Source organism: Condylura cristata, unplaced genomic scaffold (assembly GCF_000260355.1).
Source record: "Condylura cristata isolate star-nosed mole 26May11 unplaced genomic scaffold, ConCri1.0 scaffold00017, whole genome shotgun sequence".
In the NCBI taxonomy this organism is placed as follows: domain Eukaryota; kingdom Metazoa; phylum Chordata; class Mammalia; order Eulipotyphla; family Talpidae; genus Condylura; species Condylura cristata.
Genome location: NW_004567118.1, coordinates 22,048,594 through 22,076,128, shown reverse-complemented (window position 1 = coordinate 22,076,128; position 27,535 = coordinate 22,048,594). Strand labels below are relative to the sequence as shown.

At 55.5% G+C, this 27,535-nt stretch overlaps 1 protein-coding gene across 1 annotated transcript; it reads left to right on the top strand.

Moving 5' to 3' along the window:
• Positions 1-5,320: 5,320 nt before the first annotated feature.
• Positions 5,321-27,477, top strand: GRAP (GRB2-related adaptor protein). The gene is made up of 5 exons (XM_004684555.2): positions 5,321-5,420; positions 10,801-10,898; positions 15,273-15,395; positions 24,034-24,202; positions 26,120-27,477. The coding sequence occupies exons 1-5, from the start codon at positions 5,343-5,345 to the stop codon at positions 26,303-26,305; spliced, it is 654 nt and encodes a 217-aa protein (XP_004684612.1). The 5' UTR covers positions 5,321-5,342; the 3' UTR covers positions 26,306-27,477.
• The last annotated feature ends 58 nt before the right edge of the window (positions 27,478-27,535 follow it).

The following is a 27,535-nucleotide window of genomic DNA, read 5'->3' as shown; positions in this document are numbered from 1 at the left end:
AGTGCTGTGCTTTCAACCGCTGCGCCACCAGGGAGGGCCCATGTGTCTTCTCTTTTTAATCTTAATTAACTTGAATAGAGCTTTATCCATTTTATCGATCATTTTAAAAAACAAGATTTTCATTTCACTGATTTTTCTATACTGCTTTTTGGCTTTAACTTTTATTGATTTCTGCTCTAATTTGTATGGTTTCTCCTGCTTACTTTAGACTTAAGCTTTTCTTTTTTCAGTTTTCCTAAGGTAGACTTTCAGTTTGTTGATTTTTTTTCTTTCATGTTTTAAAACTTAATTCTATGTATATTTAAAAGGACATTACAATAATTAAAATTATTTGAACAGAAAAGTGGCACTCTGATCAGGCTGCATTTTAAAGTCTACCAAATACCTTGAACCGGCTTGGTTGTTTACTCTAGATTTCACTGTCATTCCACCAGCTTCTTCCTTCACCAACATGTACTTCCCTGCCAGCCAGCCAGGCAGATGAGAGAGGGAGGCGCTGCCTCTGTTGTCAGAAGTTCTGGATTCTTTGATGTGAGAAGAGGCAGCACAGTCATTTGATCCAGCCTCTTTATATCTCACATGGTTAAACAACTAAGAAGTCAGATGAGAAGAAGGCGGCTGTGGAATGCAGTGCCCGGTGGTGCCTGCCTCATTATGCCATGCCTGCTTGTTCCTGCTGTTCATTTGTTTCTTTTGAAGACAGTGAATTTTCCCCTCTCTTCTCTGTTGTCTTCAATTTCAACTTAGCACTTTCTCGATCTCATGTCAGGTTTGTCCACCCTGCAGAGGAAGCTGAGCCAGACATGTGAGCACTCCCAGGGTCTGGGCTGCAGTGGCTGCCCCTAAGTAAATTTTGATGTTAGATGTTTCATTTTTCCTAATGTGCATATTTAAGGCTCTACATTTCTCTCTAAGCACCGCTTTCATTGAATTCCACAGTGTTGATGAGTTGTATTTTCATTTGGTTCAAAATGTTTAAAAGTTGCTCTCTTTTTTTTAAGATTTATTTATTTATGCATGTAAGAACTGGGATACAGGTCAGAGGTGTGGTGTGGTGAGAGGATTCCCCAGAGACAGAGTGGGGAGCAGAACAGGCAGGTGTACTGAGATACCCTGCTGAGGGGAGCAGCGGGCGAGACAGGAGAGGTCTGCTGAGCCATGTGGGTCAGCTCCGTGGCTGGGGATGGAACTCCTGTAGTAGCTGTGAACAGCTTCATAATGCTGCCATTTAACCCCTTGCACCAGCAGGGAGGCCCTTAAAAGTTCCTTTTGAAAATCATTCTATTTTGTTTCCTGCTTTTTTTGTGGTTTTAATGTGAGTGTTGCTTTATCTACTAATGTTACGAACTCAAGTTCAACACATTGTTTGATTATTACTTATCTGCAATCATTCCCTTAGCCCAACAGTTTTTGTCCCCCCACTTCCTTTGTGCTATTATTAGCAAATACCACACACACATTATACTTTCACATGTTATAACATCAACAATATCTACACACTATTCACAAATTACTCTGATAAATCCATTCGAAGAAGAAAAGAAAAAAATCGGCATTTCTGCTCTTCTTTATAATTACACAATTAGAGATCAGTTCCTTTGGGAAGCAACGAGAAGCCTGTTTCTCCCCCAGGAAAAACCTGAGCCACACTCTGGCGGCAGGTGGGCACAGCAGCCAGCCTCTCTTACTCAGTCTCCCCACTTGGACACGGAGCATCAGTGGAGGGGAAGGCAGCAGCCTGATATCCACGTGGCTCGCTCCTCGTGGGGTGAACCATCGCCTGGTGGGCCAAGGGAGGGGTGATCAGGGCCTCAACACTCTCAGCGCATTGTCTCTGTCCGTGAGTAGGGGCTGGGCTGGAGGAGGGAACCCCACTTCTTCCAGGATAGCTGGGCAGCATGAGAAAGGCTGGCTCTCGTTCCCCCCAGGAAGGAGACCCTCCTACTGAGAGCTAGAGAGGCCTGTGTTCTTGGGCTGGGGGAGAGGGATCTTGTGTTCTCAGACTTGGGGAGGAAGGGCCCTGTTTTCTTGCGGGGGCTGTGTTCTTGGTCTCGGTTGAGAGGGTTGAGGTTTTAGTCTTTTATTTTTGTCCTTCTCACTGTTATATACACAAAACCTTACGCAGAGCCCGGCACAGAATAGAAGCTGAAAAAATAGTTCTAGAATGAACAAGCAGCCGAAAACAACATGATTCTTTCTCGTCGTTCTCTTGTGAAACGTTCCTTCACGTAGGATGTGTGAAGGGTGAGAACCGGGGCATCCCTCAGAGGTTTAGTCACCAGCCTTCCTGGAGGAGCCAGCATAACTCTTGCAGAATTCCAGACCTCGCTGAAACAGCGGCAGGCACCCTCAGCCGCAGCCCCGGGCCTGCAAGGAGAGGTTGCAGTCAATCTCTTCTTTGTCTGCATCTGCCCATCTTCAAATTGCCATTTCTGACTATCGCCTCCCAACCTCCAGATCAGTCCTGAGGCAGAGGTGTATTTGTTTTCTGTGGCCGCTGTAACAAGTTACCACAAGCTTTAACGGCTTATTACGTGAGCTTATTCTCCACAGTTCCGTAGGTCAGAAGTCCCCAGATTCATGGGCTGAAGTCAAGGTGTTGGTGGGGGTGGGCCCCTCTGGAGTCTCTGGGAGATACTGTTCCTTGCCTCCTTCAGTTTCTAGAACTGCATTCCTGGTGACCCTTATCTGCTGGCCCCTCCTCCTCAAAACCATCGACTTAGTATTGTGCTGTGGTCCTATCAGTCTGTCAAACCCCCCTCACCCTCCCTCTCGTCACGCTTAGATTACCTTGAGGCCCACCGATATCACAGGAGCTTTGGCCCACCCCAAGATTCTGATGTAGCACATCTGTGAAGTCCTGTCCTCATACAGGGAACATTCACAAGCCGCAGGGACTGGCACTTGTAGGCCTTGGGGCCATTCATCAGGCAGCCACGGGGTTAGGATGCAAGATCTGGGTGGCTTCACTCACTGTGTGACAGGCAGCCCAGGGTCCCCCTCGGGCCATGTGGCACAGGGCTTATGGCTTGGGCCCACCCCTGCCCTTTCTCACCTTAGGCCCTTGAGGGACTTGCTTAAGCATTTGTGCATGACTTGGCATGGCGCAGGATGAGTACCTTAAAAACAAAGTAAACCTACCACTGGCCCACAAGCTCCACTGGATATAAGCTCAGCTTCTTAAGGAGACCCCCCCACACTTGACTCCAGGCACCTCAATTATTTTTCCAGGCAAACCTCCCACCCCACCCCTACTGCACCGTTCTGAGGCTTTGAAACCTCAGCTGACACAGAGCCGGAAAGAGGCGCCTTATGACATCCTGTCACCCTGGGGTCTGGGGCAGACGGAAGACAGGGAGGGGCTAGGAGAAGAGGCTAGAAGGTGCTCTGGCACAGGGCCAAGCCGAGGCCAGGGCAGGGCCCCTGTCTGGCCAAGTGAGGACTCCGGTCAGGTGGGGCTTTCCTCAGAACTTTAAAAATAAACCTTTTACTTTGAGATGACTGTATATATAGCGTATTATGTATTATGTATTATATATCTTCTAAACTTTTTATCTAGAAAATTTTCAAGCAAAGAAAAGCTTCAGAAAAGCTGTGGGAATGTAAACCCTTATACTCCTCACCTGCATTCACCAATTTCTATTTGGTTGAGTTCACGGCTTTTAATTTACTATCCATAACTACTTAGATATATATAGATCTGTGGCACGAGTTCAATCCCTGGCCAGGAGAATAAACCACATAGCTTAGCAGACCTCTCCTTTCTCTCCTGTTTCGCCCGCTGCTCCCCTCAGCAGTGTACTTTGTCGATCTGCCTGCTCTGTTCCCCATCTGTCTCGGTTGAATCCTGTCATCCAGCATACCTCTGGCCTGTACCCCAGCTCTTGTATGCATAAATAAATAAAAATAAAATTTAAAAACCCTCACTTATATAATATATGATGGTATATGTATAATAGTGAGCACATACATGAGCATATATATATGTATGCACGCATGAGTGTGTATGTGTATTTATCTATCCCACACACCCCTCCCCAGCTCTGTCGGCTGAGAGGCTTTAGAACCTGGGAGGCCTTCATGCAATAAACATGCTTGACACCAGTTCAACAGTGTTTCTAAATACCACCCAACTCATCCTTGGAGACATGGTTGATACCAGAACTGGGGCAGGGAAAGACCTAGATAGGACTGGAACCTACCATCAGTCAGAAAGTTAGAGGGTGCTCAGGATGGGGCCCTGTTTCAAAGACAGAGGCAGCCTGAAGGGAATCTTGCTACCACCGGGGTTTGCAAGTGGTGTCAGGGGCAATCTGAGCAGCAAAATCGTGAGAGTGATGGATTATAATATACAGTCTAAAATACAAAGCCATGATGGAATCAATAACAGTAGCAAAAATGAAGGAGGTAAAACTTTTTAACAGAAAACAGCAACAATCTGACTTTGAACTTCCAAACAACAGCATAGCTTCTTATTGCTTCCTCCTTCTAGATTTGGGTCTCCTTCCTTCCTGAAGAGAGTCCTGGTTTCAAACAACATTGATATATTTTATTTATTTATTTATGTTCCTCCCTACACTATTCACACAATTGTTATAGAATTGCCGCATCAACTCTACTGCCACAACAAACCTATTAATAACGAAAGGTCAGTATTTACTTGCATTTCTTTTAGATCAGTTTGCCCATGTTTCAAGCAGAAGAGGTACTTTCTGGGTTGGGTTTTGACAGATGAGTAGGAGTCTCCTGGGAGGAGATAGGAGAAGAGCAGGGAGAGGGATACACAGACCCAAAAGGCTGGAGAATGAAGAGGGTATCGGTATCTGGGGCTCCGGAATTCTTCAGAAAACAGAGGGTAAGTTTGGAAAGGTGTGTGCTGGTGGGTATGGTGGTGGCTCAGACCTTGATGCGGGGCAAGAAGCTTGGCATTGATAGAGCAGGCACTGGGGAGACACGGGAGGCATGGGCGCTTAGAGAATGTGGAGGGCAGATTGGCAAAGTGGTGACTGGCAAAGAGGCTGGGACCATGTAACATGCCCCGAGAGGGCGGGCTGGCTTGCTGTGCTTCTCCTCTGGAAAGCTCAGCTTTCTCATCTGTCACCTGGGCGCAAGGACGGGCACCTGCTCCCAGGGCTGCCCAGGGACTCCACAGGGTCTGAGTAAGTTGGGCCTCCCACATGCCCCCCTCTTCTGTGACATATCTCTGCTTCCTGTTTCTCCCCTGTCAGCTCTCAGGCTCAGCTTCAAAAGAACAAACAGACTCTCCAAACAAAGGAAGACAGTCTGACTGCAGAAGCAGGAAGCTGCCGCCCTGCTCGGACCCAGCTGTGGGGACTCGCGACATGGAGTCCGTGGCCCTCTACAGCTTCCAAGCCACCGAGAGTGATGAGCTGGCCTTCAACAAGGGGGACACACTCAAGGTAAGGTGACTGGAGCCTTGCTGGGTTGGCCCCACAAGGGGTGGGGATTGTTTAAGAGACAGCAGCTCAGGACAGCTCCCCAAACCGAGTCCAGATCTGGAGGACACGTCCAGCTTCTCCTGTTATCAGTTATGCAATTCTGGGAAAACTAACTCCTCCCTCTGAGACTCAGTTTTCCAGTCTAGGAAATGGGTAGAAAAACAATGATCCCTTCTGGGGCCATGAGTGTTCAGTAGCACTTCAACACAGTGCCTGGCAGGAGTTAGTTTAATGCCCCGTTTTGCAGGAAATAAGTTGAAAGTGCAGATGGCGAGAGAGAAGAGGAGAGAGAAAGAGAGTGGGAGGGGCAGGGGGGCGGGAGGAGAAAGGAAGAGGGAGAAAGTGTTATAGAAGAAATAAGATAACTTGTTGGGAGTAAAATAATTGGTATTTAAGCATCAAGAGCCAGCATGTGGAGAAAAGGGAACTGAAGTGACCCCATAGCTCATTTCTCCTTGTCTGCACCCCTTCTGATGGCCATCACTGTTTTTCAGGGTGGTCCTGGAAGATGGGTCTCTGGGTTCTCTCCTGGCAATGTCCTTCCCTACCAGTTTGCCTATGAAAGCAGAGTTCAGGGGCTAGATCCGGGTGGTCACGCCAAGACATAGCAAACAGCTTCCAGCTGTTTCCACACTGGAGCAGAAGGCGCGCGACCGCACAGCCTCCACTCGGCACTGAGGGTGCTGCTTTGGCCCCAAGATTCCAGAACAGTAAGGAAGGGCCTGCTCTTCCCTGATACCTTACTACCCAGGGCTGAGCTCAGCAAAGCTTGTCACTGCAGTATTTCAGCTGCCGAGGGGTGGGGGTGGTAACTAGTGTCCCCATTTCCCTTTTTTTAAAGATTTATTTATTTATGCATCCCAAAGCTGGGATACAGGCCAGAGGTGCGGGGGTGAGAGGGGTCACCAGAGACAGAGCGGGGAGCAGAACAGGTGGATTGACTGAAATACACTGCTGAGGGGAGCAGCGGGCGAGACAGGAGAGGTCTGCTGTGTCCCGTGGGTCAGCTCCTTGGCTGGGGACCGAAATTGTGCTGCAGAGGCTGCGGACAGCTTCGTGGTATACCACCAGGAAGACCCCACTAGTGTCCCCATTTCACAGGTGTGAGGTCAAACTTGGCCCCATGAGCTTTGGCTCCGGAAGACATGTTGTGTGCCCGTGAGACTGAACTGACTGGTGGGCTGACTGGAGAGGCTGGTGTTCCCCCAGAAGAACCACATCCTCTTGAGGAACTCCCCTCTCTATGCTGCGATGGCCACACCTGTGTCTACCTGACCCCATGGCAATGAGGCCCACTGCGAACAGGGGCAGGCTTAGCATGGGCGTGACGCCAGGGCCTGCAGCTCTTAGAGAGAACCCAGTCTAGGCACGGGTCTCACCGGCCAATCTTGGGCCTCAGAACTCAGATTTGGGCTTGGATGGGAGTGGAACTAGGAAGGTCGTAGGCAGCAACCTCCAGCTGGGGCTCGGAGGGATCATTCAGTGGTAGAATGGGGAGGGGGGATCCCCCAGGATAACTGTTGAAAACACAGTAACACCCCCACTTCCCTCTCTGGCTCCATGCCCACCACCCCCACCCCAAGATTAGTCAGATTTCCCAGCAACATTTGCTAAAGCATTAACTACCTCCTGGTATGTTTGCTTCTAATGAGCTGTGGCTGCTCAGGAAGGGAGCACAGTTGAGGGGTCCCTGCTGGGATCCAGAGCCCAGCACTTAGTGGACTTTCAGTGCGATATGGGGCTACGTGAAGGAGGAAGAAGTTAGCTGCTCCTGGGGTGCCCTCCCGGCGTGTGGGCCTGAGGTTATCCCTCATATCCACAGGGATGACGGGATCTTTCAGGCTTTGCCCTCATTCATTCAGCAAACATATTTTGGGTTATTTTCCCCATTTTATTGAGATATAACTAACATATAATAGTGTGTCTGTTTCAGGTATACAACATAATGACTTGGTAAATGTATGTATTGAAAGTGTCCCCCACAGTAGGTTTTAACATTCATCACCTCCCATAGTTGCAAATTTTTGTCTTGTGTGGAAACTTGTAAGACTTACTCTCTTAGCAACTTTCAAGTATGTAATAGCGTTATGCACAATGGTCACCAGGCTGGACATTATATTCTGGGGGGGGAGGGGACCCAGCGTCAGAAGTTGGTTGAGGGTCAGTGGACTCACCCTGAACAGGATCATATTAAGATGTTTAAGAGCTCAAAGAAAGGTCTGTGATGAAGAACAACCAGTGAGAAGGACGGGGTGAGACCGAGGTGGGGAGACAGCAGGAATTGGCGTGTGTGAAGGATTTGGTTCATTAAAATTTTTAAAGAATTTATTTATGCATGCAAGAACTGGGGTACAGGCCAAAGGTATGGGAGGTGAGAGGATTCAGAAGTGGGGCTCAGAATAAGTAGATCCATTGATGTACACTGCTGAGAGGAGCAGAGAGGGAGACAGGAGAGGTCTGCTGTGCCATGTGGGTCAGCTCTCTGGCCGGGGATTGAACTGATGCCACAGTGTCTGCAAATTGCTTCATAGTGCTGAGACTTAACCCCTTGGGCCCTCAGAGGGCCCTGGATTTCATTTTAAATGAAACTAGGGCTTAGGGGTACACATTGTATCCTGGGTTCTGGCTTAAGCACTGTGGCCAGCAGAGAAGAAAACATTCACTGCTCACACAGCTGACATTCTGGTGGCAGACAGGGGCCATAAACCAGATAAATAAGCAAAACACAGAACTTGTTGCATGGAGACAGTGCATGAGAGAACGGAGCTCCCAGATGGACATGTTGGTGGGTGCTATAGAAGCCACCTACACTCCTGCTCAGCAGCAGCACAAAATATTGTACAGTCCCCGAAGCTACTATTTTAGGAGGATGTTTAATGACATTCAGTGCTCATGGTGCGATGTGAAGTGGCAAAAAGCAGAACGCAGATGTGTGCACACAGTCAAACTTCACAGTGATCCACAGTCAGTAATTTTGTGGAGGAAGAACTGACATTCACGTCCCATTTTCTAGTCTTGGAAAAAAGACTAGAAAGAAATGTCCTGATATGCTGACAGTTGCCAGTTCTGGGAGGTGGCCCGTGAGCAATTGACATTTTCTTCTTTATTCTTTCTCCTCTTCCCAGATACCTACTGCAGCCAGCATCCTTCAAAGCTAGGGCCAGATGCTGTGGTGAGGCCTCTACTCTTTGACCTTATGGGTGCAGGGTCAAATCCTGCCTTTGTTTAAGATGTTGATGGACTTTTTTGCATTAATTTGTAAACAGTCCTTATTTTAGAGAAAGTTTGAGACTTACAAAAAACCATGAGAATGGTTCAGAAGACTTCCCAGCCCCCACCCCAGCCCACTTGCTGCCTTTTCAAAGAGGCCTTTCTTGACTACCCCATCTGCTCCTCGCTGAAGGTCTCCCCACCCTTCTTAGATGACATCCTTCATCGATGTCACCCTGACAAAAAGTTTTCAGGTTACTTATCATTATACTGCTTACTTGCTTCTTTCCTAGCTTGCTGTCTCCCTCTGCCCACCAGAACGTAAGCCCCTGGCTCCCTGCTGCGTCGGCACTGAGCTCCAGCAGGTACCCAGCACACAGCTGCTCAGGGAAGGCACTGGTCAGGGCACACCACCCTGGGTGGAAGGTGTGGTGGGGCAAGTCTCAGAGACAGGGGAGTGCGGTTTAGCCGGGGAGGAGCCGGTCTCTGTTCTGTGGGAATTCCCACAAAGCGTCCCTCTATGGGGGGTCTGGGCTTTGAACAAGTGTCAATACTGAGCGATGTTAACAGTAAGAATTTAACTAAAGTGGGCCCTCCCTGGTGGCGCAGCCAGCGGGTTAAAGCACAGCACTGAGAAGCTAAAGCCACTTCAGCATGAGTTCAAACCCCACCCACCCCGGAGGCGACCACATGGCAGACCACTTTGTCAGTTGGCCTGTTCTGCTCCCCACTCTGTACCTCTGGCCTATACCTCAGTTCTGTATGCACACACACACACACACACAAAAAAAAAGAATTTAGCTAATGCAACCAAATGAGTTTCTGGGTTTTTTGGAGTAGAGATGAAAAAACAACACAGCAAAATAAAACCAAATAGGGATATATTAGCTGTATTACCCTCACATGTCCACTCTGCTGCCTGTGAGACACATTCAGTGCAGGCCATAAATGCACCCATTTCACATCGAAGGAACCGAGGCCATAGCCATGTGGAGAATGTCAGAGAGAGACAAGGGCACTCTAGTCCCAGCACCAGGGCATCTTCATTAAACCTGTGGCGAAGGGAGGTGACTCACAAGTTCTAATTTTTCAGCATGATGGGGAGTTTTGAATTTTTGTTTGGTTTAGTTCGCAGCAAAGTTTTTCCTGACTCAGCCACCAGCTTCCGTCTTCCCTGGGACTGCTGACCTTGCCTGGGCTGCAAGGGCAGGAAGGAAGGGGCTCAGTGAGGACTGGTGGGCCGAGAGCCCGTTTCTGCCCACGAGGGCGGGGCTTCGGGCCTGGGCCCGCAGCAACAAAATCTCAGCTTCTCTTGGTAAAATCTAAGCTGATGCTCTCGACAGACTGCCCCCAAGCCCTGGCTTCTACTTGGGGTGCTATTCTAGATCCAATTTTTTCTCCTGCTAAGTATCCCCACTAAGATTGAATGGGCGGTAAGAACTGGTGCAGGACCAATAGGAAAGAGGAGCCCTGGACAAGGTCCAGAGACAGTAGGATGCGGGCGAAAACTGGTGCCTCCCCATCCAACCGCCACCCCAGACAACCTGAGCCCGAGGCCCAAAGCCTGTCTTCCTCTGTGAGCACTACCCCTCCCCTGCTGCGTGGCCTGCTGGGCCTCCCCATCTGTGAGGTGGACTTTAGTGAGGACAAACTTGGGGGCCTGTATGAGAGTCAGACACATGGAACACTTGCCCAGAGGAAGAAGGAGGGAACCCCAAGCTTGACGCTGTACCCACTCCCAGACTGGCCCCCTCCTCCCTGTGGCTTCTCAGTTGCTCACCACAGTGCCGCCCACCCCCACCCCCGTGTTTCAGTTCCTCTCCGCACACCTGTGGGGGGACAAGGGCAGCACACCATGGGACAGGAGCACCAGCAAACTGGGTTCCCGCCCAAAGTCCTCCTTTGCTTGATGCCTGGACACCCCCTCACTGAATCATCACCCCTGAGCTCAGACAGCGAGGACTGTTGAAATGCAGCGACCCAGACTAACACTAAGTACTGAACTCAGCTGGCTCCCCAACGTACCTGGGGACGTCGGCCTTTACTACACGGCTCAGAGTGAGGGCGGGTCCTCGGCAGGCGACAGCGATTTCTCCTGGTAACTGAGTGACTGTGTCTCTCCTGTCCACAGATCCTGAACATGGAAGATGACCAGAACTGGTACAAGGCAGAGCTCCGGGGTGCCGAGGGGTTTATTCCCAAGAACTACATCCACATCAAGCCCCACCCGTGAGTGGCTGTCCATGATTGTCCTCAAGATTCAACCCCTGAGCTGAGTCTCTACTGGTCCAGGCTGAACTGAGCTTTCTGTGAGGGCTGGGGCCTGTTGCATCCCTTGGGCACGGGAACACCTCACTTCAGTTTCTGTCGGCCTGGGGCCCCCAGCATCCACCATCAGCAAGTACAGAAGGAGATGTGAGGATTGTCCAAAGTGAGGTCTGGGTCAGGTGGAGCCCAGGCATTGACTCTGAAGACCTAGGACAGAGAACACCCAGGAGAGCTCTGGAGAGGACAGGGCCTGGGCCCTCAACTGGCTGCTGTGTGACCTTGGACAGGGCCCTACCCTCTCTGTTCCTCCGCTTCCCTATCTGGAATGCAAGGAGGGCTAAGACTCCAATCTGCAGAGATTGTAGATTTCTCTCTAAGAGGCTGACTCAGCCCTGTGTTGGGATGGGAGATGGGGAGGGAGGGAGTCAAAGGAGGGGTGAGGAGGTACGCCCCCTGGCTCTGCCTTTGGGGTATGGACATGAACTGGACATTGGCTGAGCGGAGTCTAGGACAAGGCAGAGTGGGAATAGTATGTGGGGCTGGGGAATAGTGTGTGAGCCCCGCCGGGCCCTCAGCAGGTGGCAGCAATGCCGTGGTGCTGAGAATGGCTGGGCAGAGCCCACCCCCACTCTCGGAGGCCAAGGAAGCTACAAAAAAACAACTTGACGTGTTTGAATGATGGCTGAGGCAGGCGGAAATGCAGGAGCTCACTCAGCCTTTCACTAAGCTGGCCGTGGCCCTAGGGGGACCAGCCTGGTGATGTTAAATACGCGATGAGATTCGAGGACAGAGCAGCTCCATCCTGTGGGAAGACGGGGTATAAAGAAATTACGACATAGGAAGACAGTCAGACTGAGGTAACTAGCCAGAGAGGGCTTCTCAGAAGTGGCAATGAGTAAGGTTTGGAAGGATATGCCGGGGTTAGCTGAGTAGAAAAAGAGGAATTCCCAGGAGAGGGACAGGATGAGCCAAGCGGGACCAGTAGTGGGACTGGCAGGAAAGACCTGCGGGCCCTGCCCGGACTAGGAAGCTGAGGGGCGGGGGGCCCCTGTCGATGTGGAGGCGGGTGACAGGGCCATGAGGCTAGAGGGGCAGGCTGGGAGCGTGATGCCTGGGATTAGGGGTGGGAGAGGCGGGAGGGCCAGGCCCAGGGTGGAGTCTGGAGGGTATTTCCTCTTTATCTGCCGTCCAGTTGTTTCCAAGGAAGCCACCTCTGGCTTCCCTTGCTGGGCAAGGCCCCTTCCCATTCAGGTCTGCAGGCACCCCAGGCTCCCCCAACCTCTCTCAGGAGGCCACATCCTTGGGTTCCGGCCCCTGCAGTGTCCCTCTGGGCCGTGTGATACGGAACTGACACAAGGCCACGTCTGGGTGTCAGGGGTTTATTCCTCTCAGGGGGTATCTGCCTTTCAGTCTTTCCATCGGCCCAGCCGTGACCACAGCCAGCCCCAGACACCCCAGGTATATACTAAAGCCAGCAGCCAGAACAGGGTGGGACAGACCAGCATGAGCTGGCGGGTCTGAGCAGGCCTCCAAGATGATGGACTAGAAAAAGGCAGAAAGCTGGGTGGCCTACAGCCACAGAGGAGCCCAGAGTGGCTTCCTTTTGCTTGGGGGAGCAGGACAAAAGATGGAGGTACTAGGCCAGGCAATGATACCAGTTGAGGCAAGACTACACCAGGGAGCCATGGAGGGTTCCTGCCTGCGATGTCCATGGGGTCCCTAGGATCAGCTCTGGCCACTCATACCTGGGAGAACACAAGGTCGGGGGTGTGGGGGAAGTCAGGCCCTGAACTAACTTGCCTGACATCATGCCCAGGTGTGTTCTTGGCCAACCTCAGACCCACTCTAGCCCCAAAATAGCAGTGGGGAAACTCCAACTCAGCCTGTAACTCAGCCTAGCTGGTCCCCAGGGGGGTGGTCAGGGGCAGGCAGGGTCCCAGAAAGACTTGTGCCTACACCAGGCCCACTCACTCCTTCCCAAACACCCACTGTCACCCTGCTGGCCTCGGGGGCCACTGGGGAGGCAGGAGGCAGGAGCCAAGTGCCACCAGGCTGGGATTCATGGCCCAGCCACGTGGCCAGGGGCCAGCCAGAGAAAGGCATGGGCCGCTGCGTCTGGCAGTTAGAATGCAAGTTTGCTGGGGAGGGCAGAGGCAGGCCCAGCCAGGCGCTGTGTGGGAAGGGGGTTGTGAGCCCCTCAGACACAAGCAGCAGCAAACACCTGCTGGCAGCAACAGCCTGGCCTTTCTCCCTAGGGCCCCGGTTACCACTGTTATCACTCGTGGGCAGGAAATGGGCATACGGAGCTCGAGTGGCCTGTCCAGGTCCACACAGCTGGCAAGAGGCGGAGTGAGTGTCGAGTGGGGATGCTGTGGGCTCCAGGCTGTGCTCATCAGGAGATTGGGGGGGACCCCCATAAGAACAGTTATGAGGCCAAGGAGACTCCAAAGCCAGGGATTTAGCATGCAACCTCCGGGGATCCCTGCCCCACTCTGGGCACATCAGCAAAATGGACCACAAGAAGTCACGAAGAGTGACACTGGTGTGGCAGAGAGATGGTTCTGGGGGCATCAGGAAATGATAGCTTCTCCTGCAACCCACCCTTCAAGCCACCCAAACTCAGCCCCACCTTCCCCTGGTGGGGGCAGGGCTGGCCTCCTCGAAGGGCGCGGTTGTGACATCCTTTGAGGGTGACAGCCACCCACACACTGACGCCTTCTGTAGGGTTTTGTGGGTTCTTTGGAGACACCAGGCCTTCGGGCAACGCCCACTTGGGGCCCCACTGGGCCCCTGCTCCTCACCTGTGTCCTGCTGGGGACTTTTGGTTGGTGGCTCTCTTTCCAGCCCTTAGCCACCATGTCCCCTTTCAGCCTCTGGATTCGAGGCATTCAGTTAGGACCCCAAACTCTGTGGATGCCAGTGAGCTCTCCAGGCGGTTGCCTTGATTCCCTACACTCAGTATGCTATCACCGCACCTCCTCCTCTCCTAAAGAAGTCACTGTGCGGGGCCAAGACCACTCTCTACTCTGAGGGTAGCAACAGATTCTCCCTTCTGGGGATGTGAGGCTCCTAGAAGTTGGGGCTATGCTGTGAGGACAAGGCTTTATTTAGGGCCATGGACAGGGAAGGAGCCAGTGGGGGCATGCTATTGACAGTGGGCTGGAGTTCTACTGTCAGGAGAAAAGGGGGAGTCAGAACAGACACCCCAGAGTGGTCCCATGGAGGGGGGCAGGGAGCTGGTGTTTATCCACCTGCTCTCCTCAGTCGTCACTTGAGGCTGTTCCAGGGGCTCAGCCCACCCTACCCAGGTCACTGTCTGTAGGCAGGAAAGTCCTGGGGCAGGAGATCAGGGGTTTCACTGGGTAAGATCCCCCAGTGCAGTGGAAGTGGGGATCAGGGCAGGACACCCCAACATCTGCTGCTGTACCTTATGCCCTCTGCTTTCAGCTTTGAGGACACATCAACATCCTGAGATGACAGGAGAAGTCCCAACGCACATCCGCCCCCTCCTCACTTCCCCGGGGCCAAGTTCAGTCTCAGGAAGCCCTTGCTGAAGGAGGGAAGGGAGCTATTGCAAGCACTGCACTCTGGTCCCACCCTCAGTTGGTGGGACTCCGGGCCTCAGTTTCCCCATCTGAATAGTAAAGGAGCCAAAACTAGGCTAATGCACTGGGGCCAAGAAGCCAGTCAGAGACATAGCCCAAAGAGGTCAAGAGCTACCTGGGGTCAACCAGCAAGTTGGGCAGGGCCCAAAGAGAAGCTTCACTGCCCCTTCTGCCTCCAGGTTCTGGATACAAGACTCTAAGACAGGGCAACTTTTGTCACCCAGTTCTGTTTGATCGGCAGATAAAGGGACTTGTGCCCACGAGGAAAAAAAAATTCTACTGGCCTCAGTCTGTGCATCTGTAAAATGGGCACATGGAGTGACCCTTCCTCACCAGATCTTAGCTGCTACTGCTTTTGTCATCTGTTTTTGTATTTTTTGACTTTTGTATTTTTTGATCTACCATCTGAAATGGAATCACTCATCTGAAATAGGCTGCTTTGAGGTTCATGGGGGCTTGCTTTTTCTGTTTTCATAAGGGGATGGGTTTGCTTCCTGCAGTCAGAAAGAATTGGGCTCAGGGGCCAAAGTGCTGGGATTGGGCCCTAGGCCCCGCCTGCCATAGTTTGTGAAGTAAGTCACCTCTCTGCACCTCCGCTCCCCATCTGTACGAGGGTGCCATCATATCTGGCATCTCCAGACCACTTTGGGGAACAGCGGTGCTGAATGCCAGGCCCAAGGTGGGGTGGCCCTGCCTTCACGGTGCCTTCACCGTCTCCCCAACCCTGCAGGTGGTACTCCGGCAGGATTTCCAGGCAGCTGGCTGAAGAGATCCTGAAGAAGCGGAACCACCTGGGCGCCTTCCTGATCCGGGAGAGCGAGAGCTCCCCTGGGGAGTTCTCAGTCTCTGTGAAGTGAGTCCTGACCCATGAAGAGTAGAGCCGAGCCTTGGCGGGAGGTGGGGCGGGGAGGTGGAGCGAATGGCAGCCTGTAGGTGCAGCAGGCTGAGTAAACACCTGAAGGCCTGTGGCCCTCTGGGCCCGGGAGACACACAGGCCAGGCGAGCCCAGACCAGGGTGTGAGGGGTCTCTGGAAAGCAGTCTGACTACAAGGCCTTGAAGGCCAGTTGAGGGGTATTATGGAACTAGCAGTGAGGACTGTCAGCGATTTGTCATCAAGGGAGGAAGAAGGATGTTAGCAGGTGACGTGGACTGGACTGGGGGTGGGAGAGCACAGGGCACCCAGCGTTGGTTTCCAGGATGTGCTGTGGAATGTGTTTAGGGTCCCATCCTGTGGGGATAGTCACTGCACTGCTTGGATTCTGGCTCTGGTTCTGCCCCTTCCCACCTGTAAGGCCCTGGGCGAGTCCCTTCACTCTGTGCTTGTTCCTCGCACCCAAAATGCTTCACTGCAAGGAATGAATGAGTCGCTGTATCTAAGAGCCATCAGAATACGCCTGGCACGGAAGCAGGTGGCCCCCATGGGTCTGACTTTGTGAACAGGGCAGCACCTCCGGGCAGCACAGAACCCAGTCTCAAAGGCCACAGCTGAGGCAACTGATTCTTCAGTCAGGCTGGAAAGCAAGGGCGGGAATAGGGGTGGGAAATGAAGGTGTCCAGCCCCTGACTGGTCTCCGCCCTTCCGATTCCCAGCGCCCAGAACAGAAAGCCCCAGACGTGAAACTCATGGGCTATTGACTGAGCTGTGTGCCAGGATATTCTAGAGGCTGGGAAATGTTGTGAAAAACAGAAAGTTGCCTTGTGGGTGTATGTATGCTTTGGTGGGGGAGCTAGTGAACAAGGAAACAGTAGGAGCCAAGGTCGTCAGGGAAGGCGTCTTGGAGGAAGCCTCTGAGCAAAGATCTGACCCAGCGATGGAGGCCGCCTGGGGGCCTGGGCCTGAGGGCCCGAGAGGGAACCTCTGGGTGGAGAGGGCTGTGTCATGCTTGAGGGCCATGGAAGCCCGTGGGGGCGGCAGGGGTGTGTGTCTGGAACACAGCAGCCGGTGCAAGGCACAGACTAGACAGACAGACCCTGACAAGGCGGGATTTCTCTCAGAGCAACAGGGAGGCCGGAGGGCCTTGAGCCGGGTGAGAGGCGACCAGGCATTTTTTTAGCCGACACCCCTGGCAGCTGTGAGGAGGGCAAGGGTTGAGGGGTAAGTCTGGCAGCAGGAATGCCTGTAAGGAGCCAGGCTGCAGGTGACCTGGGGTTTTGGTGGGGGCTGAGGGGCAGGGTGGCTGGGTCCTTGGGTGGCGTGGGTCTGTGGACTGTGAAGTGGGGGCTGTTTGCCAACTCTCAGGGCTGCTGCGGTCACAGAGCCTGCACAGAGGAGGAGCTGCTGCCTGCTTTTACTGACACTAAGGGCTGGTGCTGGGCGGCAGAGTTGCCCGCTGGAAGGAAGGGGTGGCAGTGGACCTGGGGCAGGGTGTATGCTGTGTGGCTCTGCCAGAGTGCCCATCTTCCTAGTGCCGTGCTGTATGATTTTCCTGCTGATGAAGCAACTTGGGGCCTTTCTGGTGATTAACAATGGTGGGAGGAGACTGGGCGCTGGGCTCAGGGGAATGCCACAGACGCAGAGAAAGAACCAGACGGTCTAGGGACAGCTTATGGTATCCTCGTGCAGCCCACAGGAGGTGCCACGCTGGAGGCCTCCACTTGGCAGAAGTGTCTTCAGTGGGCGCCTTCCTGGCTGAGTCCGGCTCAGGGGGACCTGTGCGGGGCTATTTCAGTAAGGAGCTCATCGAGGCGTGCAATGGCCCATCCGCTGCGCCCTGCGAGGGGGTGACCTCCGTTGTGGGCCTAGAGGCGCCTGTGTGGGCTGACCAGCGAGAAGAGGAGGGCTCTGGGGGAGGAGTGGAAGGATCCAGCACCCTGCGTGGTGGCGGTCACACGCGGCCTCACCTGACCCCCCAGGGGATGTAACCAGCCGTCGACTTTCAGTTCCCTTTCCCTTGAGAACAGATTGGTGATCTCAGGGATGGGAATCCACTTGTCTTCTCTGAGTCTCTACTTCCTCATCTTAAAAATGGGAGAATGACTGTCAATGTGGGGGGCGGGCGGGGGTGGAGCTTCGCAGGTGCAGGTCCTGTGGGCTCTGGCTCCCCTTCATGGGATGGTCTTGGGCATCTGAAGCCCCCCGTGCTGGCACACCCTAACACACCTCCATAGTCCAGTCCCCACTTCCCAGCCTGCCTCCTTACAAAAGCAGGATGTGGCAGTTTTCCAAGTGTTGGCTGTCCAGGGCCTGCTTATCCCCTGGGAATGGCGCTCACCAGGCCGACTTATCTGCGTTCAGTGACTGCGAACTAGCCCAAAGCCCACGGTCACCCAGAGAATCACGGAACTGGGCAAGTCACGGAGTCCGTTCTGGACCCTGGACTGTGGGGGAGCTTGGCCTTGCCAGACCCGCCGCTGAGCTGAAGCTGCTCGAACCCACGACGGGCCTTGCTGCACTGCCCTCTGCTGGTGCCTCTCTGTAAGTGCAGCCCCGCCGGCACAGCCAGGGTCAACCCGAACTAGTCATCCTCAGGGCGTCTGACTTGCACAGGGTAGGGCAGGAAGAGGAGTCCAGCCCGAGGAGGGCGGTGGGGAAGTAAACAGGGCCCGGCCCAAGGAGCCATGATGAGTGAAGAAAATTCGCAACAGCGAAGGTCCCACATGGTGAAGGTAGAGACATCTGAGCTGAAATGGGAGAGGCGCGGTGCAGAAGGAGGGGTGAGGGTGGCAGGCTCAGGGGACAGCACCGCAGAGCCGGAGTGGGGCCGTGAGAGTGGGTTGCGACAGCAACAGTTGTCTGGACAGGTGGGCAGGTGGGCAGGCCTGGCCAGCACGTCCCGAAAAGAGGGGTCAGTGCCTGTGTCAACTCGGAAAGGGGTCTGCCAAGTCATCTTGGCCGAAGACCCTGAGCACCTCTCCTAGGCGTCGGCCAAGTCCGGAGGACGCAACCGCAGGGCCTCCAGGGCCCTGTCTGCGGTTCACGCACAGCACCACCAGGTGGCGGCACCGACCCGCACGTTCACCGGAGCTGGGCCAGGGCTCCCGGGTCCTGCTGGGCTCTCCCCAGCCCATTATCTTTAGGTGGGGGTCCTTTAGTGGCCTCTGGAGGCAGGCGTCAGAGTGGGGGAACTGAAACTCGTGGAGCGCACGGGGCTGGGAGTGTGGCTTTGGAGCAGAAGGCTCAGCTCTGGTGACTACTGTATAACTTCTGTGTCACTGTAGTGCTGGGCAAGTTACCCTCTGAGCCTGTCCCATCTAAAATGAGTATCTATGGGAAGTGCTTAGCACATAGTAGGAGTCCAATAAATGCCACTGAAGAGTCATTATGTTAATTCCCAAAGGGCTACACAGTGCTCTGAGGGAAGGGACCCCACTCTTGGCCCTGTGAATCCAGGGCATACAGGAGAGGGCAGAACAGGGGCAGCAGGGAAGCCGGCTCTGGACCTGGCGGGTAGCCTCTCCAGCCCAGTAATTTCCCTCGGCATCTGTGCCATGCCACGGTAACTCCAGGAGTTGTAAAGTCCAGTGACCGAGGGCCAACCATCTTGACGGCTGCACAGATTCACATGTGGGAGCATTTCCGCCCTCGCTAGCTTGGTTCTTGAGGACTCTGACCCCACTACGCGTGGCATCTCCTACACGCTCATGCCAAGCCCCATAAAGCTGTCAGAGGTGGGGTTTATGGGCCTTGAAGAGCACTAGTGGCCACGGCTGGCTGCCCTTTATGAGTTTACAAAGGGCTGTCCCCCTGTCCCTCCAGGAGCACGTCTGAGCTGGCGGCCAATGGCCGGGAGCCAGGACGAGGCTGCGATGCCGGGGCCGGGAAACACTCGGATCCGGGCCGCCGTGGGTGTCGTCAATGACGGCTGGTTCCCAGGTCGGGTGTTTGCTTCCATTCAGGCCGGAAGTGCCTGGAGGCAATGTACACTGTTTGCTCTGCCGCTTCAGGCACTGAAAACCTACTGTGTGCAGGGCCCTGTCCCAGGTGCTTGGGGTTCAGTCACAAGCAACATAGGACAAAGCTCCCTGTCCTTTAGATGCCAGCCTTGCACTGAGGAGGCAAATGTAGCAGGGAAGTGGAAACTCCAGTTTGGTTGAGAGAGACCCAATGCATGCAAAGACAGAGAGCGAGTGAACCCTGGAAGTCCAGTTTGCATGTCAGGAAGGCAAAATTCAGGAGGTGCAATAACTGTCCAAGGGCTCACTGCAAGCAACAGAGCTGGTGCCCCGACAGACCTGGGCTACCCTTCCACCTGCCCTCCCTGTACCCCAGGCCCTCAGCAGTCTGTCCCCACAAGCCCACAGTCAGGCTGAGTCCTGCCTGCTCCCACGCAACAATTCCACTCCCTGCCCTCCTTTTCACAGACCAGGCAAGGGCCAGGCCTAGTGGAGAGCAGCCCAGCAGTTAGCACCCAGACTCCTGCCAAGGGGTCCCCTAGGCCCTGGCAGGGGCAGTCCCAGTTTCGCCAGCCTTGTTTACCCTCCCTGGGCTGCCACTGTCACCTTTGCTGCTGCTGCCGCTGGGCCAGAAAAACCTGCTGCACAGGACTGTCGGTTGCTCACAGATCCTTGGGCTTTTCTGACAGCCCAGAGCTGGCTCAGCCCCTGGCCCCCCATAGCTGCTCAGAGAAAAGCCTAAGCACAGTCACTCCCACAGGGTGGGGGGAGATACAGGCACCCACACACCATGGAGACAGACCCTGAAGCGTGTGGACCAGGACGTAGACAGGCACGTACAAGGCCCATGTCTGCACGCAGAGACAGGCACACAGAGACGTACAGGCACACACAGACACATGCAGGACACACATGCACATACACACGTGTGCCTGTGCACACGCGGACACAGGCACACACGGGCATACAGTGTATGCCCCCAGCATGGCCCACTGCCGTCGACCAGCTCCAGAGGCCCCCTTTTCTGGCAATATGCAGTCTCAGACCCCTCCTAGGCACCTTCCCCTCCAGCCCAGAGGGCTCACTTAGCAGGCTAGCTGCTCACAAGCCTTCTTTCCAAGTGTGGGGGTTATCCAGACCCACACCCGGTTTCCCATGCATGCCCTTCAGTTCTCCTGACCTGGGAGTTGTGGGGGGGTGGGGTTCCAGATTTGACAGTCCCCAGAGGGCAACCCATGATCTGAGAGGTTGTCAAATGCCATGGCTAGCAACACCCGATCAGTTGGCCAGGAGAGAGGTTGACTGGCCAGGAGCTGAGCCCATAGGGTCTTCAGATGGAGAAGGCCCTGCCTGGCCTCAGACAGGTGTGGTCCCTTCGAGATCAGGCCAGCAGGTGGCTCAGCAGGAAGAGCCACACCCAGGTCACACGCAGCAGCATGGGCAGTTGGCAGCCTGTGGCCTGGGCAGGGTCCTCCTCGCTGGGCCCTGCTGGCCACACTAAAACAGGAAGTTTGGATCAGGAGGGCGAAGGGACAGCTAGATGCTCAGCTAAATGCTGAGCGTGTCCTGTGTGCCACACACAGGCTGGAACACACCAGCTTCCCAGACCTGAGACTCCTCAGGTTGGAAGGTCCTGGAATCCCTGGGCCCCTGAGTCCTTTCCCACATCTCCCCCTGTGTGACAAGGGGATGCTTTTTTTTCTGGATGAAAGTGACTGTAGATGATCTTCAAACACCAGAACATTCAAAGTTGTGGTCCTTCGGGGCTGAGGTCTTTCTCAAGACTACGGCATCCTCCCTGCTCCTGTCCTCTGGACAGGGGCCTCCTAGGCTTCTTCTCAGGCTGACACCTAGTCTGCCCCAGGTGACCCAGACATGGAGCACTTGGGGCCCCCTGTTTCCAGGTCTCTGGCCTCCCCAGCCATCGGTCACCTCCCTCTGCGGCTCATAGGACTTGTCCCCAGGCGAAGGTCCAGGGGCTGCAGGGTCGCGGCCACTGGCTCAGACCATCGAGCTGAGCGCATGGGCTCAGAGGCTGCGGCCGGGCAGGCTGGACGGGAGGCCCCAGCCTGCCTGCCCGCCCCTCTCCAGCCAACACACAGACACACATGTCCCACAGCCGGCAGCACGAGCGGCTTAGTCACCTGGGAACAATGCTTGCTGACATCACACGAGCGGCTTTGTGCTGGGTTCAGCGAGCATTGCTCCATCTGGTCACAGAGCCTCGGGCATCTTGGGGCCTCAGTTCTGGTGGAGCGAACTGGCTCCCTTTTGAGTTAAGTGCCCTGAGAGCTGGCCAGGACACCTGGAGGACTAGACGCCCAGCTCAGAGCTGCCAAGGAGAGGGTTTCCAGAACACAGCAGCGGATGAGTGTGCCTCTCGGGCCCTGGTGCGCTACTCCGAGCCCCGCTTCCCGCACCCAGAGACCCTCAGGGCCCGCTCCTGCCTCCCCGCCTTCTCAGTGGCACAGGCCATTATGAGCTGCAGGTTATGAGAAGGCTGTGCAGGGGCCCAAGGAGACCCCTGACTGTAACGGAGTGGGGGGCCGTTTTACCGACTAAGTAGTATATGCAAGGAGCTCAAGCCGTGTTTGAAAGTGAAGACAGGGGTTCTGAGTGATTTGGGGCGGGTGGGGGAGTCCCACTTTGCCCCCACGTGGGGGCACACGCACTCACTCAGACCAGAGGATGGTTACCCTGAACAAACATTTACTGTACATCTTTCTTCTTGAACCTTTCATGAAGCAGTACACCAGCCCCAGGGCTGACAGGTGGAGGAAGTGGGCTGTAGGCAGGGACGGGCGGACAGGGACGGGGCGGACAGCCACAGACCCGAGCAGCTGGGGGTGGCAGACACCGGTCCTCAGGAGAGCCTGGGCTGCAGGCGCCAGGCAAACCCTGGCTTATAGGAACATTGTGTCCAAAGTTGATGAACTTGATTTAAATTTGGAACCCAGGTGGTGCTTTTTTTTTTCACTTTTTTAAATATCAGGTCTCTGGACCAGTGTTTGGTTCTCATTTAACCCCAAACAATAAAAGAACACAGCCCATGGCTCAGGAAGCCCAGGGGACATTCCTTCCCATTGGCCCCCAAAGTGCCCTCACGCACACACACACACACACACACACACACACACACACACACGCCTGCCAGGCCCACCGGCCCCAACTCCCAGGGCTCAGCTCTACCAGCCGCCCGGACAGATCATTCCACCACAAGCTGGTTCTTCAGCTGGTTTCTTCCTGGTCAGGACCTGCACTGTCCTGTATTCTCCCCGCGGCTGCCAGCCTGGCTAGGTGAGCCCAGGCCTCGCTCCCCCAACTCCTAGCGAGGCCAGCTGGGGTGTGTGCCAGGTGGCTGACCACAAGCAAGGGACAGGAGGCTGCAGACCGGCCAGGCAGAGGACAGGAGAGAGGAGAGGAAGCTTCTCCCAGGGACACAGCACAGGTAACGACGTGTCAGAGTGGGACCTGGCTTAGGACGGCAGATCTGGGACACCATCCATTCACGGCTGGAATAATTATTGTTGTTATTGTTTAAAATGAGTAACCAATTGGGGAGCATGTTCCAGTGGATTGGACATGCGTGAGCTCAGATAGGCCCCAGCCCTTTCTTGCTGTCACTTGGGTCTCGGTTTCCCCACAGTACAAAGGGCTGACTTGCAACTCTCACGTCAGGAGACAGGCCCAGCCACCCCTGCAGCAGGGAGGAGAACCCTGCTGCCTATTGTCCCGACCCAGGCAGCACCACCTGCACGGCCTGTCCTAGGGTGGGACACGCCACCGGTGGGAAAGCCCCAGGCAGAGGCCTCGGCCCAGGACCAGCCAGAAGAGGCTCTGCCCCGCTGGCCAGTTTGGGAGAGGCAGGCTAACTCCCCAGCTGGGCTAGAGGTTCTGGGGGGAATTTGGCGATGGTGCATCAGATGTGGAGGCTGAGAGGTGACAAAGAGCTCAGATTGCATCGGAAATTAGAGAAAAAAGACAAGTTGGACCTCTAATAAAGAGTCAGATGTTGAATCTGAAGTGATAGGATTTTGTTTCGAGGACAGTGGGAGCCATAGAAGGCTCTTGAGGGGAAGGGGAAGAAGACACCAGGCCTCCAACAAGCCCGAGTTCCTCTCACACTGCCAGGTTTTGGGTTGTGTCAGGATGATGTCAGGACTCACTCCCCAAGGGACTGTGAAGGCTCGGAGCGGGGTGGGGAGGAGGAGAATGTCAAGGTCGCGAGAGGGACGTCACAGCGTGTGAGAGACCCTGTCTGGTCACCAGTGTCTCGGAGAAACCATGTAAATGCTGTCAACAAACCATAATCAGCATGCTGCGAGCACTTACCCAGAAGGGAGTTGTCATCTTCATGAGGAAACGTGTTGTCCGGAGAGGTAGATGGCCTGCCTCAGGTCACACAGCAGGAAAGTGGCCTGGGCAGGACCGGTACGCGTAAGCCCAACGCCACTGCCAGGGGAGGAACACTGGGTCCTACCTGGAGCTGGGCAGTGAGGCCCGGAGCTCCCTGGCAAACCTGCACCCTCCTTACTCCAGGAGAGAGAGGACGGCCTGGCTGCAGCTGGGGGTGAGAGCAGCAGGCCCGGGCTGTTCCCGGCTGGGACGGGCCAGTCCGGTGGGCCCAGCTGAGGTGACCGTGTTTCCTCTCCTCTAGCTACGGGGACCAGGTCCAGCACTTCAAGGTGCTGCGTGAGGCCTCGGGGAAGTACTACCTGTGGGAGGAGAAGTTCAACTCCCTCAACGAGCTGGTGGACTTCTACCGCACCACCACCATCGCCAAGAAGCGGCAGATCTTCCTGTGCGACGAGGCGCCCCTGCTCAAGGTAGGGGGCTGGGGGCAGAGGCCCGCGGGCCGGAGGCAGCCTCTCCGCCGGGCAGGGCCAGCGGACGTGGGCTGGCCTCCCTTCCTTCCCTGGCAGGCCCACATCACAGGAGGAGGGGCCCAGGCCAGGCTCTCGAGTTCTATTAGTGTGGGTGCCGCCAGGTGAAAAGGGAAGGAGGAGGCTGAAGGCAACCCAGGTGTGCCTGTGCTGAGCTCCAGAGCCACGCACAGCACCCAGCAGGTGCTCCAGCAGTGTCTGTCAAATGAGTGAAAGAATCGGCCCGGGCCGGGCCTTCTGAGTGCCGCCGAGCCAGGCTCCATGTGCTGAGCGCCAGCACCCCCACTGTACAAAGGGAACCCTAAGGATCAGGGAGTGAGGTGACTCACTTGAGGCCACCTGCCAGGTGGCCCTGTCTGGTCTCTGCTGGCCTTGGGTGGGGTATGGGGTGGGATGAGCATTCCTGGGTAAGGTTGGCCAGGCAGAGGGTATGAGGGAGGGTCTGTGTCCACCCTGGTCCTCACAATAACAGCAATTTGCCAGTCAGCCCTTTCATCAAGGGGCCTCGAGCACCAGCTCTCACTCTCATTAGAGTGACGATACCCATCAATGGGGTTATTAAAACAGCCCCAATGTGTTGTTTTCCTTGGGAGAGGGCTATTGGCAAGGCCTGGGGCTATAGGTCAGGACCCTAGGATAGCCCAGATGAACTTGGACTCTGCAGGGGACACAGGGAGCATGGGCATGCTCAAGACCCGGGAAGGGGCTGAGAAACTGTCCTGTCCTGTCCTGTGCCTAGGTCCCTGTTGCCTTGTTATTCGTGGCCTTAGAAGCTGTGAGCCCTAGCTGGGCCCAATGTTCCCTCTGCCCAACAGGATGAGGCTTTGGGGTCTGACACTTCAGCAGAGTCAAGCAGTGCTTCCAGACACCCCGCCTAGTACCCACCCTGTCCAGCCAGGAGGCTGAGACTTCAGACTGACTTGTGGGCAGAGGTCTGCTGTCAGCTCTGAAGGACACTTCTCCCCAGCTAGCTGGGCCTTGGGCTCCCAGACTTCATCCCTCCCCCTTGCTGGCGGGTCCAATTCTGGCCTTGGATGGAGCTGGAGGTGCTGGAGCGGGCCGCGGCCTGATGGTTGCCTGTGCCCACTCCCCTGCTCTGCCCTGTGCCCCGGGGTCATCCCTCCTGTGGGGTGACTCCAGATCTGGCTCTGGCCCTGGGACCCATGCCGCCTCCTCCTTCCTGGGCAGAGAACCGCTAATTACAGCTTGCCCGCTGATCCTATCACCATCCTGGATAAGATTCCGCAGGTTCTGAGCAGAGATCCTGGTGGGGCAGGCAGGGCCAGGGTGCTGGGCATCATCGCATGGCGCCAGGCTGGCGTGCCCACAGAGAGCTCCCATCCAGCTGTCCTTCAAGGGTGGGGAAACCGAGTCCCATGAAGGTTAGGGCTTCATCCAAGGTCACCTTGGGGGCCTGGAACCCAGGCTGGGAGCACCTCCAAGCAACATTCTCTCCTCCAAGTCTGGCAAAGCAGTAAGCTCTGCTCTCGGTGGCACAACCATGTCCAGCCGATGAGGCCCCATCCTGTGGTTCCAGGGCCTGGAGCCAAAAGGTATCATGGCTGCTGCACAGTCAGGTCCCCAGAGGACCAGGGACCTAGCCCAAGCCACAGTTGAGGACCAGGCCTGAGGCCCCTGACCCACCAGCAGCCTTATGGTCCATGGCAGGGCACAGTAGCAGTGCAGCTGTGTGGCCGACAGGGGCGGGTGGGGCAGGAGGCCCGTGGTGGGGAGGCCACCCCTCTGGACTCGAGGCAAGTGTTCTGGAAGATTCCTCCCGCCCTGCAGCAAGTCACTCGTGTTGGGGAGTTCTGACCTCGGGCTCCTGAGGGGCCCCACTAACCGCCTCACCCCTTGCAGACGCCTCAGGCCTGCTTCGCCCAGGCCCAGTTTGACTTCTCCGCCCAGAACCCCACGCAGCTCAGCTTCCGCCGAGGGGCCATCATCGAGGTTCTGGAGCACCTGGACCCCCACTGGTGGCGAGGCCGGCTGTATGGACGTGTTGGCCTCTTCCCACGGAGCTATGTCCAGCCGGTGCAGCTGTGACCAGAGTGGGGTCTGGGAGAACCGAGCTGGCAGACTATCCAGCATGGCGGGTTTCCAAGACGCTGAGATTCCGAAAGAAGACGTGGATACTTCTTTCCCGGGTCCCACAGTGCTCACAGGGGCCGAGGACTGGAGCACGGCGCCCACAGCGTGGGACCTCCATTGCCTTACACTACTGGGCCAGCACCCCAGCACCCCAAGTCCACCATGGTATCCAGTGCTCACCCAGCTAAAGGAAGTCCTGGGGTCTTCTGCCGGCCTCTTCCTGTTGGCCGTCAGCGGTGAACGTCAGGGTCGGGCAGTAGGGGCCTAGCCTATTACCCTGATGGTAAGCCCTGCCTCTGGGGGGCTGGGGACTCCTAGGTTCCCCCCACTAGACACTCAAGCCAGAACTGTGGGCTTGACATGTGGCTGACCTTGGGCTGACCACCACTGGGTCTGCCTGCCGGTCCCTCAAAAGGCCCTGGAGTTGTTCTGGCCATTGGGGAGGCAGCACAGGCCAGAGGGACGGGCAGGGGTCTGCGCAGCTCTTGACCTGGCCTCACTGGGCTGAGACACTGACCTCCCTCATTACTTTGGGCTCCACCTGTGTGTCCAGCATCCTGGCACCATCACAGACACTTTGGGGAGGGCTGAAGACCCTGGACCTGAAGAAGGGGTGCACGGCAATGAAAGACAGGGAGGCAGCTGCCCCTTTCCGGGCTCTCCCACGGTGGACAGGCTCTGAGGTCAGGCCCTGAGAACCCTGTTCTGCTTTGTTCGGGCCCAGGTTCTGCCCAGCCCAGGGCCCTAGGGAGCTTGGGGGAAGTACAAGCCAGATGGGAAGTTCAGGAGGTCCAGCAGCTCTCAGAACAGGGAGGGCAGTGTAGGTGAGACCCCCACTTGAGGAAAGGCAGGGTGTCCCCGTGGGTGTGCTCCAGCAGGGAGTACTGAACAGTGCCCACCCAGAGCCGGGGCACCTTTGGGAGCAGGAAGGGTGCAGGGGGCTCAGAAATGCCAGGCTGATGCTGGCATAGGTGGTGAGCGTGAGGGGAGGAGAGAAGGCTCCTGGAGCTGGAAGCAGGTGGGAGCTGGGGGCGCCCTGGGTGGCTGCGGGCCTGAGGGCTGGTCCGAGACCCTGGGAGCCCCGTGGCCCGGACGGGTGCGCTGCCCCAGACCTTGTGTACTCAAAATAAAAGCAGTAAAGTCTGCATAAAGATGCCCATCAGAAATCAAATTTTCTTTTCAGCA

Coding starts and splice junctions, on each gene's coding strand:
- GRAP (XM_004684555.2), top strand. CDS start 5,343: ATGGAGTCCGTGGCCCTCTACAGCTTCCAAGCCACCGAGAGTGATGAG. Junction 5,421..10,800: donor ACAAGGGGGACACACTCAAG/GTAAGGTGACTG, acceptor TCCTGTCCACAG/ATCCTGAACATGGAAGATGA. Junction 15,396..24,033: donor GAGTTCTCAGTCTCTGTGAA/GTGAGTCCTGAC, acceptor CCTCTCCTCTAG/CTACGGGGACCAGGTCCAGC.